Source organism: Oryza brachyantha, chromosome 2 (assembly GCF_000231095.2).
Source record: "Oryza brachyantha chromosome 2, ObraRS2, whole genome shotgun sequence".
In the NCBI taxonomy this organism is placed as follows: domain Eukaryota; kingdom Viridiplantae; phylum Streptophyta; class Magnoliopsida; order Poales; family Poaceae; genus Oryza; species Oryza brachyantha.
The window spans coordinates 25,825,194-25,839,719 of NC_023164.2; the positions used below are offsets into that span (position 1 = coordinate 25,825,194).

The 14,526-nt window shown below is 44.3% G+C and overlaps 3 protein-coding genes across 6 annotated transcripts; 2 read left to right on the plus strand and 1 right to left on the minus strand.

Annotated features, from left to right (window-relative positions):
* The first annotated feature begins 530 nt into the window (after nt 1-530).
* Nucleotides 531-5,304, plus strand: LOC102707563 (transcription factor LRL3-like). The gene is made up of 7 exons (XM_040520875.1): nt 531-1,026; nt 1,147-1,230; nt 1,401-1,562; nt 1,814-1,879; nt 2,903-2,968; nt 3,105-3,173; nt 4,565-5,304. Exons 1-7 carry the CDS (start codon nt 634-636, stop codon nt 4,901-4,903), a joined length of 1,179 nt encoding a protein of 392 aa, XP_040376809.1. The 5' UTR covers nt 531-633; the 3' UTR covers nt 4,904-5,304.
* Nucleotides 5,305-5,924: 620 nt separating this feature from the next.
* LOC102707847 (DEAD-box ATP-dependent RNA helicase 1) lies at nt 5,925-10,995 on the minus strand. 4 transcript variants are annotated; one of them, XR_001549507.2, is made up of 10 exons: nt 10,784-10,995; nt 10,142-10,376; nt 9,746-10,000; nt 9,279-9,430; nt 8,929-9,106; nt 8,612-8,799; nt 8,189-8,393; nt 7,586-7,691; nt 7,307-7,476; nt 5,925-6,437 (listed from the first exon to the last, which is right to left on the minus strand). XR_001549507.2 is itself a non-coding variant. In XM_015833353.2 (9 exons), exons 1-9 carry the CDS (start codon nt 10,912-10,914, stop codon nt 7,370-7,372), a joined length of 1,557 nt encoding a protein of 518 aa, XP_015688839.1. In that variant the 5' UTR covers nt 10,915-10,995; the 3' UTR covers nt 6,906-7,369. The 4 variants fall into 4 exon arrangements, 1 of the variants encoding a protein (XP_015688839.1); XR_001549509.2 differs by having other exon boundaries at nt 6,063-6,463; XR_001549508.2 differs by lacking the exon at nt 5,925-6,437 and adding an exon at nt 6,488-6,895.
* A 191-nt stretch (nt 10,996-11,186) lies between these two features.
* LOC102708133 (RNA polymerase II C-terminal domain phosphatase-like 4) lies at nt 11,187-12,530 on the plus strand. Its single transcript, XM_006649070.1, has one exon. It carries the CDS (start codon nt 11,187-11,189, stop codon nt 12,528-12,530), a length of 1,344 nt encoding a protein of 447 aa, XP_006649133.1.
* Nucleotides 12,531-14,526: the final 1,996 nt, after the last annotated feature.

Sequence of the window (14,526 nt, forward strand, 5' to 3'; positions counted from 1 at the left end):
TTTAGGAAATCATATTAATCTATTTATATTTTTTTAAAATAATTAATAATTAATTAATTATATAATAATCTATTACTATGTTTTCCGTGCCAAGTAAGTTAACTTACCCACTCCTTACACGTACGCGACCTATATTCAACGGGATATACAGAGCCTTTTTAAAATTGGTAATTTAGCCCAAGTAGAAAATTTAGTCTTTTAAATAACCAATCTAAAATTTGTTCTCGTATAATTTGAAATCATAACCTTAGATGCTACTCATGTCAGTACAACTGCGAGGCTACGTATCTTTTCACTAGCACCTTTTTAGGTAGAAGGATTTGTGAGCTTTGGAATTTTCGGAAATGATTTCAAATATGAATTGATGGATTCAGATTTTTAGAGCTAACTGATGACTAAATTGTTGAATTTGCTCTAAAATGAAAATGAGAAAAAAAAAGGACGGTGATATTTCGCACGTATCGTAAAGTGCGACGATAAAAGGCGACGCATCGCAATCTTTCCTCCTTCCTAAACAATCTTTCCTCCTCCCTCCCTCTTCTCTCCTCCTCGCTCGCCGCCCCGCCATTGCCCACCTTCCCCTCCTCCTCTCCCTGCCGCAAGATTGCAAGAACCATCCTGAGACGCTCGCCCATGCAACCCAACGGCCACGAAATGCACGGCGGCGGCGGCGGTTCGGGGCAGGATGACTTCTTTGACCAGATGTTGTCCACGTTGCCGGCGGTGTGGTCCGAGCTCGGCTCCGGCAAGCCCGCCTGGGAGCTCGCTGTCGGAGGAGGAGCCTCCGATGATCACTCCGCCGCGGCGTTCGACGAGTCCGCGCTCCTCGCCTCCCGCCTCCGCCAGCACCAGATCGACGGCGGAGGGGAGAAACCCATCATGCTCCAGCTCAGCGACCTCCACCGCCATCACGGCCTCGCCGCCGGCGGCGAGGACGGCGGCGCCGGGGGGTTCCTTCCGCTCCCACTGTTCGCCGACCGGTCGCAGGACGACATGGACGCCGCGTTCAAGTCCCCCAATGGCACTGTACGAGTCTATGCCTACTAGCTCAAAGATTGTGAAAACTGTATTTCAGAAGGAGGAGAGCTTCGGTTTTCTTGAGCTAGCTGCTGAGATGGTGTTCCTCTGGGGTTTTCTTCTTCGCAGGGAGGTAACCAGGCGCTGTACAATGGGTTCGCGGCCGCCGGAATGCATGGCGCCGCCGCCATGCAGCCGCCGTCGTTCGGGCAGGTACACCAAGAACCAGTGCTCTCATGCTGTTCAACTTCTCCACAGCTCCACTGCTTCTTTACCAACCTAGAAATCCGAATCATTTTCTTGATTTTGCGCAGCGAGCTTCGGTTTGGTTCGTGTTCGATCAATTGCTGAACTTGTAAAGACGAGTCCTTTTTTTCTTTCAGGGAGGATCAATGGCGGCGCAGAGCTTCGGGGGTGGGGCAGCCGCGAGCGGCGGCGGGTCGGCGGCGGCCGGGGCATCGTCGGGCGGAGGGGCAGCGCCGCCGCGGCAGCGGCAGCGGGCGAGGAGGGGGCAGGCCACTGACCCACACAGCATCGCCGAACGTGTATGCCACTCCCCCACCACCTTTCCCTTCTCCCCCCATTTTTCTATTGCCTGCATTCTCTTCTCCGGTGTGTTCTTGCACCAGGAGCTCCACAAATTTTGGACAGGTCAATGTTTCATACTTCAAATTTCTGCTAAATTTTGGCTTAAAACATGGTCGTTTTAGTAATAAGAATTAAGAAGAATTTACAGTGAAACTAAACTTCATGTGTTCAAGTAATTTCATGAGACTTTGCATGTGTTTGCTTGCAGCTCCGGAGGGAGAGGATAGCTGAAAGGATGAAGGCGTTGCAGGAGCTGGTCCCAAATGCTAACAAGGTAGCTAAAATTTTTCCTCTCTTTGCTCCTCTTTTGCTTTCCTTTATTTTTCTTCTTTGTGCCATCTTGAACAAAGTAGGAAGCTTTCCCTGAAATGCGGTGAAGATGCACCCACGCCTTGTGCATTTTTTTGTGTATATTTCTTAAAGCTCAGGTGACCAGCTAAGTATGTTGGTTTATTGCAGTATAACACAAATGTTCTGTTCTGTTTTGTTTTACCATTAACGTGAGATGTGTTATCTCCATCCTTCACTGTACAATTGGAAAATAGTAGGGTAAGTGCATCATAGAGTAGGAAAGAGGGACATGAGGCATATGAGTATATCATATATGATGCATTGCTGATTTGCTGTTAACTAATTATGGGGCAACATGACACATGTCGGCCTTTCATTGGAGGATTTGGGTTGGTGATTAGCTGCTAATGGGTGGTGGTCAAGGCAGTAGTGGGAAAAGGCCAAAAGGGAGGGGAATGCAGATTAATATGACATGACACCAAGCTGACTGAGAAATGTTCTGCCCAACCAGCAGTGACAGATGAATAACCACAGCCCATTTTGAGGGGAATGCAGATTAATTTAGGGACTTGATCATTGCATTAGCCACCAGGTTCCTAGAGAATTGAGCATCAGGAAAGGAAGGAATAGATTAGTAGGTGTTATATAATATAATGCACATGTCTGAACTTGGAGACATGCATTTACTTGGACTATGTGATGGTTGCAAAACACAAGAGCAGGAGACATGGGCATTTGTCTAGTGTACCAGCTTCGTCTATTTTCCATGAAAGCACTATAAGTACATCCCACAGCGACATGCCATGGTTGGCATTCTTCTGGAGCTTCCATTGTCACATCTGATATCTCGTTTTGCACAAATTGCAACTCCCTGTTTGGAGTATCTGAAGCAATAATGGATGTTTGCTCAATGGGCTTTGGAATATCTTAGCTGATAGCTCAAGCACAAACTGGAGTGATATGGATCACTGTCACTGAAATGACAAAATGGAATTTCGTTTTGCAGACCGACAAGGCATCGATGCTCGACGAGATCATTGATTATGTCAAGTTCCTCCAACTCCAAGTCAAGGTAATCCATAGTCGTGATTTTCTACACATATTAATTTACTAATTTACTACTGAACGAATTCCTGCTTATTGCTGATAAGCTCATCAGTTGAAACATTTATGTGATGCTTCCTGATCGAATGCATCTAATTTCGCAGGTTCTCAGCATGAGCAGATTAGGGGGAGCTTCTGCAGTCACACCTCTAGTTGCTAACATGTCATCAGAGGTAATTATATTATATGTATGCTTTGTTTTGAAAATCTAGAGCACTATCAATGACGGAATCAATAGTTCGTAGTAGTAGGCAAATACTTGCTAACATGTGTGGGACAAATTTGTGGAGCCTCAAAATGCAATAATGATGTTTATTAGAGCACAAAGCGTCTAAGGGGGGTGTTATCTTTTTGACCATTTGATTGGTGATAATAGGTAGTCATAATCTGTCATCTTTAAAGTTGGTGCATTGATTCTGACCCATTTCACTTTCTTTATTTTTATAAATGAGCAAATGGTTATATCTTGTCTAAAGTGATCTGACATGAAGTCCATATGATAGAATATAAACATGTTAAATCCTACCAAAGGATTCTAACTTTGGCATTTGGAGGATTATTAGTCATAAGAATTACTAGAAACAAAAGCATGCTTACAAACTAGCATAAGATCAAAAGGAGATGTGCTGTAAACTTGCTTAAGAAATTAATCAAACCTTAGTGGGTACCAACGCAACAGAAAGATAAGGTTGAAAGGAATCTTGGTTGTTCAAGAATTGGATCCAAAAAGGACAAACACGCCTGAAAAGTGGCAAGGTAGTACTACTGAAAAGATCAAGCATAATATTAGCCTGTAGAAGCTACTAGCCCACTAGGGACAATTCGAACCCAACTCTGAACTCTGAACACACTAGCAGCCTAGCTACCATAAGGTCAACTACCCCAGCTTTGACAAAATTGCGTGTTTGGTAGTGTTTAGATTGAGAAAATTTTTAGAAGAAGGGTCACGTTAAATGTTTGACCGGATGTCGGAAGGTGTTTTCGGACACGAATGAAAAAAATGAATTTCACGGCTAGCCTGGAAACCGCGAGACGAATTTTTAAGCCTAATTAATCCGTCATTAGCACATGTTGGTTACTGTAGCACTTATAACTAATCATGGACTAATTAGGCTCAAAAGATTCGTCTCAAGATTTCTTCCATAACTGTGCAATTAGTTTTTTGATTCATCTATATTTAATGTTTTATTTAGGTGTTAAAAATTCGATGTGATGTTTTTAGAAAAAAAATTTGGGAACTAAACAAGGCCTTAACCCCACATATTCTTGAGTGAAGAAATGACACGAGTTTTTACATGGGGTTATTGTTTCACTTTTACAGCGAAAAAACCAAACGATATATTTAAAATCAAAAAAAATTTTGAATAGCTTTTTTATATACATGTTCTTAGCAATCTAAAACAAAGATTGAAAAATAAAGTACGATGGAAACAAAATATCAAAATCAACTCTAAATTTAAGGTTGAAAATTCAAATTTTAGCTTATATAAGTATAAGCAAAACCCAAAAGACAAGGGCAACAGTCTCGAGTCATTTGCTCAAATTTTTAGTTTGTTTCTTGCAGAGTAATGGGAATGGCAACGGTGCCAGCAGCAGCGGGAACGGCGACGCGGCCAACGGCAGCAGCAACGGGGACAACGGTGGCGGCACCCTGCGCGTGACGGAGCAGCAGGTGGCGAAGCTGATGGAGGAGGACATGGGCTCTGCCATGCAGTACCTGCAGGGCAAGGGGCTGTGCCTGATGCCAATCTCTCTCGCCTCGGCCATCTCCTCCTCCGCCGCCGCCTCCTCGTCGCCGCTTCTCCCCCGCCCTGCCGGGTCCGTACACGAAGGCGGCGGCAACGCCACATCACCGCCGCCGTTGGTGAACGGCGGCAATGGCGGCGGCGGCGGTGAACAGTGAGAGTGGATGGGTTGTCCATGAAAAAAGTTTGTGTTGAGAAGAGGAGGTCAGAAGGATTTCTAGGGGGTGAGAATGTGATTGTGAAATGATGATCCTTTTTTCTTTTTTTGCCTCTCTCCCTTTTGATTGTTTATAAAAAAAAAATTGATGTTAAGCATGCAACCTTTAGTTCCAGCTTTTGTTGTTGATATGGTATAGCTTTCTTTCTTCTTTCTTTTCCTGATATCTTTCCTCCTCTCCTTTTGGGCTTTGAGCTGCTGCTCTCTAATCTAATCTATAATCTCTAGCATTCTTTTCTGTTAAATTTGTCGTGGAGCTGTCGTTTCTCCTATTGAATGGAGAGGTAAGGAGGAATCGAAATTATTGGTCAAGGAGGGACCCTACCCTGATCATTTTCTGGGTCAAAAAATATCAAAGTATTTGATAGGCTAGACACGGCATCAAGTGCAAAGTTTGGTGGTTAGGGTTGAAGGTTATGTGTGAATCAGGGATAGGATATGCTCTAACAGGCACAGCAGCTAAGGTGTAAAGTCTCCTTCACACTGATGCAATCCAGGCACTTTCTGGACCATCAGACATATGATGGTACATACAGAGCCAACAGGCTGTACCTGTTCCTGAAAATTACCTACAGAATATGTGCAACCAAAAAGAAAAAAAAATGCATCTATGCACACTTGAGCTGGAACAGTTCACAGGTTTCCCCTTGCGACGTAGCATGAATGATTGGGATGCAGGAGGCAACAGAGTTTAATCGTATGAAGAAGGCAAGGGGTATGTATGATCAATACATGCATGCTGTGCTACTGCTCCAAACTGCAATATTCCTTCCCTGCCTTCATCTCGCACGTCGCGATGGGCTGGCTTCAAGTAAACAAATCCAGAAGAGAATGATATGATGAACAGATTCAAGGATTCGGGCAGGAGATGCACCCACGTTGGTGAAGTAAATGAAGGGCATCTTTGATCGTGCTCTAAAGAAAAATATCGCAGTGACAACTCTGATGGATAAGTTGACACATGAAAAATAATCTATGGCTGTTGTAGAGAATAATAAGCCACAAAATAGTCGCAAAAGGAAAAATGAAACCAACAAAGGCCAAAGGGATTCTCAGCCTCTGTCTGAAATTTGGCATCTCAATGTCACTAGAAAATGGAGTAACAAACTGCATTACTGACAGAGACAGTAATGGATATTTCAAGTGTAAAGCATAACTAAAAGGTTAGCAGGTGCCGGTACATTGATGTGAAGGTACCCCAACTTTACTTTGTGGTAGATTCCTTCTTAGCCATGAAAAGCAGTTGATTGATTATAACTACAGAAGGAAAGACGAATTCCTTCTCTGGTGTAAAAGCAGGAGAGAACCACTGTACCGTGCACCAAAAATGAGCAGCAGGTTGCAGGCATGGGGAAAGTTGCTTGGAGATTGGACGGCAAATGGTTTACAGGACACATCATACTCTCTCTCTCTTGTTTTGGACATCCATAATTGAATGCTGAGCCAGTTGCAGAATTGTCACGGGCGAGAATCACCTAAAGGGAGACATGCATTGGAATCACTGGAAAGGCAGTACCATCAAAGAATTAGCAAATCATATTCAAGTGGGTGTTTTGCCCTCCACAATAGGATGAATGGATGAGTCCAGCCCACTTTGAACCACATGGTTAATTGTTTATCACCCTATCTTGTTCAGCTCTAACCCATTTCCATATTATAGACTCATCAATGAGCTCTGGGGTCCTCAGATATGGACCAGGTTAACTCAAGCATATCAAGGTTTGTCAGAAAAAAAAAAAACATCCATAAAACTATAAAAGGAAATTGGATGAATTGAACCCACTTTGAAATAGATGGTATATCAGCTTATCATTTAAGTCTGGGCTATAGCCCACTTTACTGGCACTCAGTGAACTCTAGAATTCTGACAATTTTACCCCTTCATTTCTAACCGATGCTTGATCATGTCATCAAATCAGGCCGGTGGATGTAGCTACAGAATAGCAGACAAAACAGTAAAATAAAACAAGAAACTTCATGCCATTGGTGAGATGTAACTAACAAAATCAAACAATTAAAAAACCATGTTCAAGTGGGAGACTCCACCTATATCTTAAAGGACAAATGGATGAACCCAGCCCATTTTGAACCATATGGTTGAATGTTTATCATGTTATCATGTTCAACGCTAGCCCATTTCCATATGATTGATTGATTGGCAATCAATCACCTCTAGAGTCCTCAGGTATGAAGCAGATTGTAACTTAAGTGTATGAAGGTTTGTCAAGAAAAAACTCAAGTGTGTGTTTGCCCTCCATCCATAAAACAAAGAAGAGAACACATAATATATGTATGAATTCCACCCAATTTGAACACATGATGTATCTGAGAAGGTAGAACTCACCTAATCTTTGTATGCAGATGTAACATCATAGGGAGAATAACTTAGTTCAACTAATCTATTACTTCACGTATGGACGGTTCTCTTTCTTTTAGACACATTAGGAGCTTTATCTCCCGACTTAGATTTCTTTGTTGCTTCAGATTCAAGAGACTCTTCCAGCTTCTTTAGAGCTTTGATCACCCAGTCAGAAAAATATAAAAAATAGATTAAAATTTAACACAGAACATGCGAGTAATAATGCATCAGTGCATCCTAAACAAAAATAGATTGCAATCTTACCACTGGAAAAAACAGGGCGAAGGGTTTCTACTGATTCGTCTGGTAGTGAGTGAAGACTGCAGCTAGAATCATCTGCCTTCTTGAGCATTTTGTCAAAAGCCTTAATCTGCAAAGGTTGCCCCCAAATAAAAAGAAAAGCGCTGAAATGAGATTTTTAGACTTATGGAACCTGCTCTGAGTATGTTTTTCAGCTAGGCATTATTTTAGCGACACAAACTAGAAAGGTTACCCAGACCATAGTTATCTATACATCTGGACATATGTTGCAATCAAAAATGAGCATTAAGTGTTTTATACATTTGTAAGTCCTAATCCCAACCAGAAAGTCTCAATGCCCAGTAGTAAGTGTGTGCCCCTACAACAGTGCTCTACACCATATCAATTAGCATCAAGCTAACAATATACCAAATCAACAAAAACAGAGCTTCTTTTCCATGTGTTCAACATTAAAGTACAGGGATGAAATTAATATTTGATGTGCAAATTTCCTACACATATAATCATACTGTGTAATTACCATGTCATATTAATAAAATCAACCCACTGTATATTATTGTATTGGAAGTCCAGAAAACTACTTGTAATTGTGCAGCATCGCATTACCTCATGTTTCCTTAAAAATGTGAAGCAAGAACCAGATTCGCCAGCTCGAGCAGTCCGACCTGCTCGGTGGATGTATGTTTTTACATATGGTGGCATGTCATAATTGATAACATATCTTAAGCCATCAATATGAATTCCCCGAGCCATTCTATCTGTACCAATTAGAACATCTATCTTTCCTTCCTTGAAGGCATCCAATGTCTTCCTGCAAAAAATGGGTTGCTAATATCAATAACTTATCATGGTGTGAATAAGTACAATATTCCAAAATATCAACTTATCATCAACAAGAAGTTACACAAGTCTTGCACTTGAGTTCAAACCCACATGATCCATAGAACTTCAACAAGGACCACCCAGCTAGATATGATTTACTATTTTTATGTTGTCCATTTGCTCAAAGCCCCATGGAACTGAACTTACCTCCGAGTAGATTCACGCTGCAAACGTGAATATTCACTAAACTTAAAGGGTAAGTCTTCAAAAAACTCCAGCAAGGTGCTCAGTCTGTGACTTGATTCCACAGATGAAGTAAAAACTAAGCATTTTTCCCCACGCAGCTCTTGGAGAAGAACAATCAGAGATAATGGTTTTAAATTTGATTTACAGACCTGCAGTAGAAATCCATCATCAAGATGAATAAGAAAATACAGAGTTTCCAAATAGCATTTTTCACATTGGATGCAGCAGCACTAAAGATGTAACGGCCAAAAAGGTGCTACATAGAGATGGGGACTAACCAGCTTGTAGGACTGAAGCTTTGTTGGAATTCTGTAACGTTTCTTTCCACTATTCAACAGCAAGGGATGGTGCAACTCAAGTTGTGAAAGCTTGCTAGGATCTTGAGTCAGTGTGGCAGATAAAATTATCTTTGCCAATCTTGGAAAGCATTTTCCTTTAAACCCACGCTCAATGCCCCTATATGCAATAGATTAATGAAGTTTTGAATTGAAATATAAATCAACAAACAATCATCATAACAATAGCAGGAAGAGCTGAATCATAATGCATAAGATTACTAGTAACATGTGAACTTAACTAAAAGGGGTGTACAGAATATGATAATGTAATTAGGGGGAGTGCGACTTACGATCTTCTAATGGTGGTCAATGGATGCAGTATAGTTTTTCCATTAGTATCACACCAGGAATGGTTTTGATTAGTCGAGCGAGTAAGCTGGATAACCGTTGGCAACCAGGACTGATAAGCTTCTCTCAACATCCTGTCTGTTTCATCAACCACCTGAAATGGCAACATAATAAGTACTGAAGTACAAGGGACTAAGAAGATGGAAAACAAGGCTCTTAGTGCTAAAATTAAAGTGCACACAAGCATAAAGTGCTGTCCAGTCAATCCAATAATTATGGGAAACCAGCTGAAATATGTTCATAGTGTTTTCCTGATTCCAATATGTCCTGGAGTAATCATGTTCTGCCTTTGATGATTGAACAAAAGAACAAACAAGTAATCTAGGCAAGGTAAGAATACAAGGAAGTCTAAGGGAATGGAAGACCACTTGTACTAAGAGGAAACAGGGATTGTTTCCAATAAGCCTACCAGATATTGAAGATGCTCCAGGCTGAAACCTTTTGTCATGTTGATATGATCCATCAGTCTTCCAGGAGTTGCCACCAATATATCAACTTTAGTCTGTGGTTCCATTTGGATAAATTCTTCATCAAGAGTTGGGTAAAGCCCTCCTTTAGACATCTCGATAAGATCTGAAATTTCATCTGCTATTGATGATTGACCAACCGCTGAGCCTACTGACAAGCCCACCACAGGAGCAATACCATCAAAAACCTCTTTAACCTGAAATCAAACAAAGAATTCTGGAACATTGGTATGGTTTAACATGACAAGAAGAATATGAAATAGACCTGTCGACTAGCTGTTCAGGTTATAGACTATGCAGGTATAAGTTTCTAGAAGGTAAAAGGAAATAGCACAAACCTGCAAGGCTAAATCCCTTGTAGGTAGCACAACCAAAGCGCGCAAGCACCTTACTTTCCGAGTAGCAAGCATTTGAACGATCGGCAAAGCATAAGCAAGAGTCTTGCCAGATCCAGTTGGGGAGTTAACACAGATATCCCTCTCAAAAGCACCAGGACCAATTGTTTCCAACCATGCTGCTACTTGAACTGGAAAAAATGATTCTATCCCCATTCTCTGCAATGCCTCCACCAACCTGAAGCAGTAAAGCATAGCCATCACAGGAGTAAACATATTATTTTGTAACGATTTTGAAGAATTAATTGCACCCTTTCTAAGTAGCTCTACAAAATTAACTGCGCTGAAAATGCATTCGAGGATAGAGAGAATAGTGAGGGAACAACTGAAATCACTAATTATTGTCCAGTTGCAATATCATATCATAGGTCACAAACTGCCTAATCCCAGAATTACAAATCCAATTTGCAACCAAACAGGACAAACCGACTTCACAGTTCATACCCCCACGAGAATGCAAACGAATTAGTATCCCCACCGCATAGAACTCACAGTTCTGTGATGCCTAGGAGCACGCATCCAAGCTAGTGAATCGCTTGTTCAAGTGATCGAAAGTAGAACAGGGAAGCATCATGGAGAGCTCACCTGGGATCGAGGCGGGGGAGATGCGCGACGGGGCAACCGGAGAAGGAGTCGATGTCGACGGGGTTCCGCATCCACGGGAGGTGAGGCACGCGGCTCGACGGCCCATCCTCCTTCCTCGCCATGGCCACCATCACACGCTGTGTGCCACCAGGGCTGGTTCTCACCTCACCCGACCTCCGACCAACCTAGAAGGAAGCCCCGGCGCCGGCGCCGGCGAGTAGAGCCGGTCCCGAGAGGCGAGAAGGGAGAGGCGGCGGCGGCTGCGACGACGACGAATTAGGGCGAAGCATATGCGCGGCAGCGCGGGGAAGTCAGCGGGCCGCTTTTTCGTGGGCCGCAAGCAAAGTAGGCGGGCCGAGAGCGGTGGCATTTTGTACGGGCCCATCTCGGCGAGAGCGGGAGCATGATTAGCACGGCCTTCCCTTCCATTCCTTCCACCGCACGCTTCACTTCCCCCGCCTCTCCGACGGCCAACCGCCTCGCCGGAATAGGCCCCTCCGCCGCCGCCGACGCCGCGGGTGAGATGGAGCCAGGGAGAGACGAGGAGGACGAGGACGCCAGTGCAGGGGGCGCTCCTAAAGGCCGGTTTCTCGCCCAGCGCGGGGTAAAGGAAGACGACGACGACGCGGAGGAGGATTATTCCGGGGGAGGGAGCGGGGAAGACGACGACGACGAAGACGAAGACGACGATGCCTCCGGCGTTTCGCTTGGAACCATCGGCAGCGACGCGATCATGCTCCCGCCGGGGATGAAGAACGCCCACGTGGCGAACCTCCTGCGCGCGAGGAAGCTGATCCTCGTCCTGGACTTGGACAACACGCTCATCAACTCCGTCGGATTTCGCCGCTTCTCCCCCACAGAGAAAGCCAACGGGTTCACGAAGGAAATCAGAGATGATCCGAGCAGGGGCCTGTTCCGATTGGAGCCCTACCGCGTCTCCACGCTCACCAAGCTCAGGCCGTTCGTCCATGAATTCCTGCGGGAAGCGAGCGGCATGTTCGAGATGCACGTGTACACCCTGGGGGGAAGGAGCTACGCGAGGGCGGTCGTCAAGCTGCTCGACCCCGACGGCGTCTACTTCGGCGAGAGGATCATATCGTTCGACGACTCGTCCCAGCCATACAGAAAGAGCCTCGACGCCGTCGTCGGGCCGTCGTCGGCGTCGGCAACCGAGCACGCCGCGGTGGTCATCCTTGATGACAAGGCGCGAGTCTGGGACGGGTACAACGACAACCTGATCGAGATGGAGCCGTACCTCTACTTCGCCTCGGACTGCCGGAGGTACGGGTCCAAGGCGGCGCAATCCCTGGCGGAGCGGAGGCTGGACGAGAGCGAGAGCGACGGCGCGCTCGCCGTCACACTGCGCGTCCTGCGGCAAGTCCACTACTGCTTCTTCTCCGGCTCCGTGTGCTGCGGCAGCTTCTCCGACGTGAGGGAGTTGATCAGGCAGATGCGGCGCGAGGTGCTGCGCGGGTGCACGGTGGTGTTCACCGGGGTGATCCCGCCCGAGGTTGTCCAACCCAGCTGCCACGACATGTGGAGGAAGGCCGAGCAGCTCGGCGCCACCTGCTCCGACGACGTCGGTCCGGAGGTCACCCACGTCGTCGCGGCGAACCCGAGCACCTCCGAGGCGCGGTGGGCGCAGGAGCACGGCAAGTCTCTCGTCAACCCGAGGTGGATCAGCGCTGCGCGTTTCCGGTGGAGCAAGCCGAAGGAGGAAGATTTCCCCGTGAAAGAAGAGAGTTGAGGACGGCCGTGCTGCGGCGGCGGCGCATTGGAATGGCGGCGTTTAGGGTCGTCGAGACCGGCGTGCACACGTGCTCCGGAGCGCAGTTGAGATCGCCGATTTGCTGGGAAACCGTAATGCACGACGTTTTTGAAAGGTTTATGTGCTCTAATGTCTAACCCGCATGGTTTATCTGTTGACAGGTGACATTTGCGAAAAAATTTATATACGTATTCTTAGCGATCTAATAGCTAAGACTGAAAATAAAATAGTGAAAAACTCTAAAATCAACTTCAATTTTAAAATTAAAAGTTTAAATTTTGGCTTAAATAAATATAAGTAACAACCAAAAGATTGGGGTCTATATGCACCGTCGCCGTCATCGCTGCTCATCGGTACCATCACCGCTAGCATGCGCCCCAAAGTTACTTCATTTGTTCCAAAATAAGTTTATTTTTTAGTTTTTTATAATGTTTGACGCTCCGTCTTATTTTGAATTTTTTTGTGATTAATATTTTTTTATTAGATGATAAAACATAAATAGTACTTTACGGGTGACTACTTTTTTAAGTTTTTCTATAAAATTTTCAAATAAGATGATGTTCAAACGTTGGATGCAAGTCGAGAAATGAATGAAGTTTTTTGGGACGGAGGTAATAGTCACCTATATATATGTACTGCACCACGCTTCGTTGATAAATAAAGAAAAAGAAATAAATTATGTCATAAGACATGTTTTCTATATATGTAACATTAAATTTTTTGTGAATTAATAGTGTTTATATTATAACAATATTTAGTACTAGTTTTCTAATGACGTGAAGAATATAAAAATCATCACTAGTATATTGCATTATGAATAAGAAAAACCGTTTTTAGCACATGTGCTTGCAAGCTGTATAGTCATCAAAAAATATGAAAAAAAAAAGATAAGATAGATAAATATAAACATGCAAGTTATAACAAAAAGAAACAAACAAACTGATAGTAAATATATGCATATTCATAATTGTTTTTGTTATTTTTACTACAACCTGTATAAGTTGAATTTAAATCTGTATGTTTATGGAATGATATAACTCATATTTATCTATCTTGTCATATGTTTTCATATTTTTAATAACTATTTAGACAACATACAAACAACGGATGGACATCTACCCATGTGCTAAAAAAACTACTTTCTTATAAATACTCTTATCTCTCTGGGTTGGGTATATAGTAAAACTTTTATGTAAACCATGAATTATTAGTTGCTGCTGCTTCGTGCTTCGTGCCTTACAAGAACGGGGTTATAAACCACGAATTATTAAGAGTCTAACAAGGGTTTTGACAGCGCTGGGATTGCAGCCCAATCCAACTGAACCTCACATTCTATGGATACTGTGCGAGTGATAACCATGATCAGATGCCGCACATATCGACGCCTTCGATTGCCGCGGGGAGCTCAGATGTTGCCGGCCGGAGCGTCGTCGCCGTCGCCGTCGACGACCCCCGGGTGGACGCGCCAGAGCTTCTTCATCTCCGACCAGAAGCGAGCGACGGCGCTCCCGACCCAGCTGCATGCTATGCCGACGGCGATTAGGGTGATGGCGATGAGGACGACGCAGACGGCCGCCACGGTGCCGCGCGGCAGGCGGACGCGGTCGTACGTACCACTCTCCTCCGTGGGTCTCGTGCTGCTTCGTGGCGGTCTTGGCCATCTTCGTCGTCGTCGATCGGCGGCGGCGGCGCCGGCTGCTGCTTCGCTGCCTTCTCCGGCCGGCGAGCGGATGAATCGGCTAAAGTTTTCTCTTCACTCTCCCACTAATTCCATACGCCGCTCGTACCACTGACATTCATTAGCGATGGCAGCATAATAACGATTAACGAAGCCATTTTACGAGCGAAACCCACTCTTCAAGGACCTTTTTTAGAGACACTTGGAATAACAAATAGTAAATGGTAAAAATTTTGGTGGTAAAAGTTTTGGCATAGTATTTTTTAAGTTGGTGTTTGGAGGCATGCAAAAGTTACT

Bases quoted from the DNA above. Each gene is read 5' to 3' on its own strand.
- LOC102707563 (XM_040520875.1), top strand. From the start codon at position 634: ATGCAACCCAACGGCCACGAAATGCACGGCGGCGGCGGCGGTTCGGGG. The intron at 1,563-1,813 runs GTATGCCACTCC...GTTTGCTTGCAG, and splicing joins CACACAGCATCGCCGAACGT to CTCCGGAGGGAGAGGATAGC. The intron at 1,880-2,902 runs GTAGCTAAAATT...TTCGTTTTGCAG, and splicing joins TGGTCCCAAATGCTAACAAG to ACCGACAAGGCATCGATGCT.
- LOC102707847 (XM_015833353.2), bottom strand. From the start codon at position 10,914: ATGGTGGCCATGGCGAGGAAGGAGGATGGGCCGTCGAGCCGCGTGCCT. The intron at 9,431-9,745 runs GTAGGCTTATTG...TTGCCATTTCAG, and splicing joins TGGAGCATCTTCAATATCTG to GTGGTTGATGAAACAGACAG. The intron at 9,107-9,278 runs GTAAGTCGCACT...TATTGCATATAG, and splicing joins TTGACCACCATTAGAAGATC to GGGCATTGAGCGTGGGTTTA.
- LOC102708133 (XM_006649070.1), top strand. From the start codon at position 11,187: ATGATTAGCACGGCCTTCCCTTCCATTCCTTCCACCGCACGCTTCACT.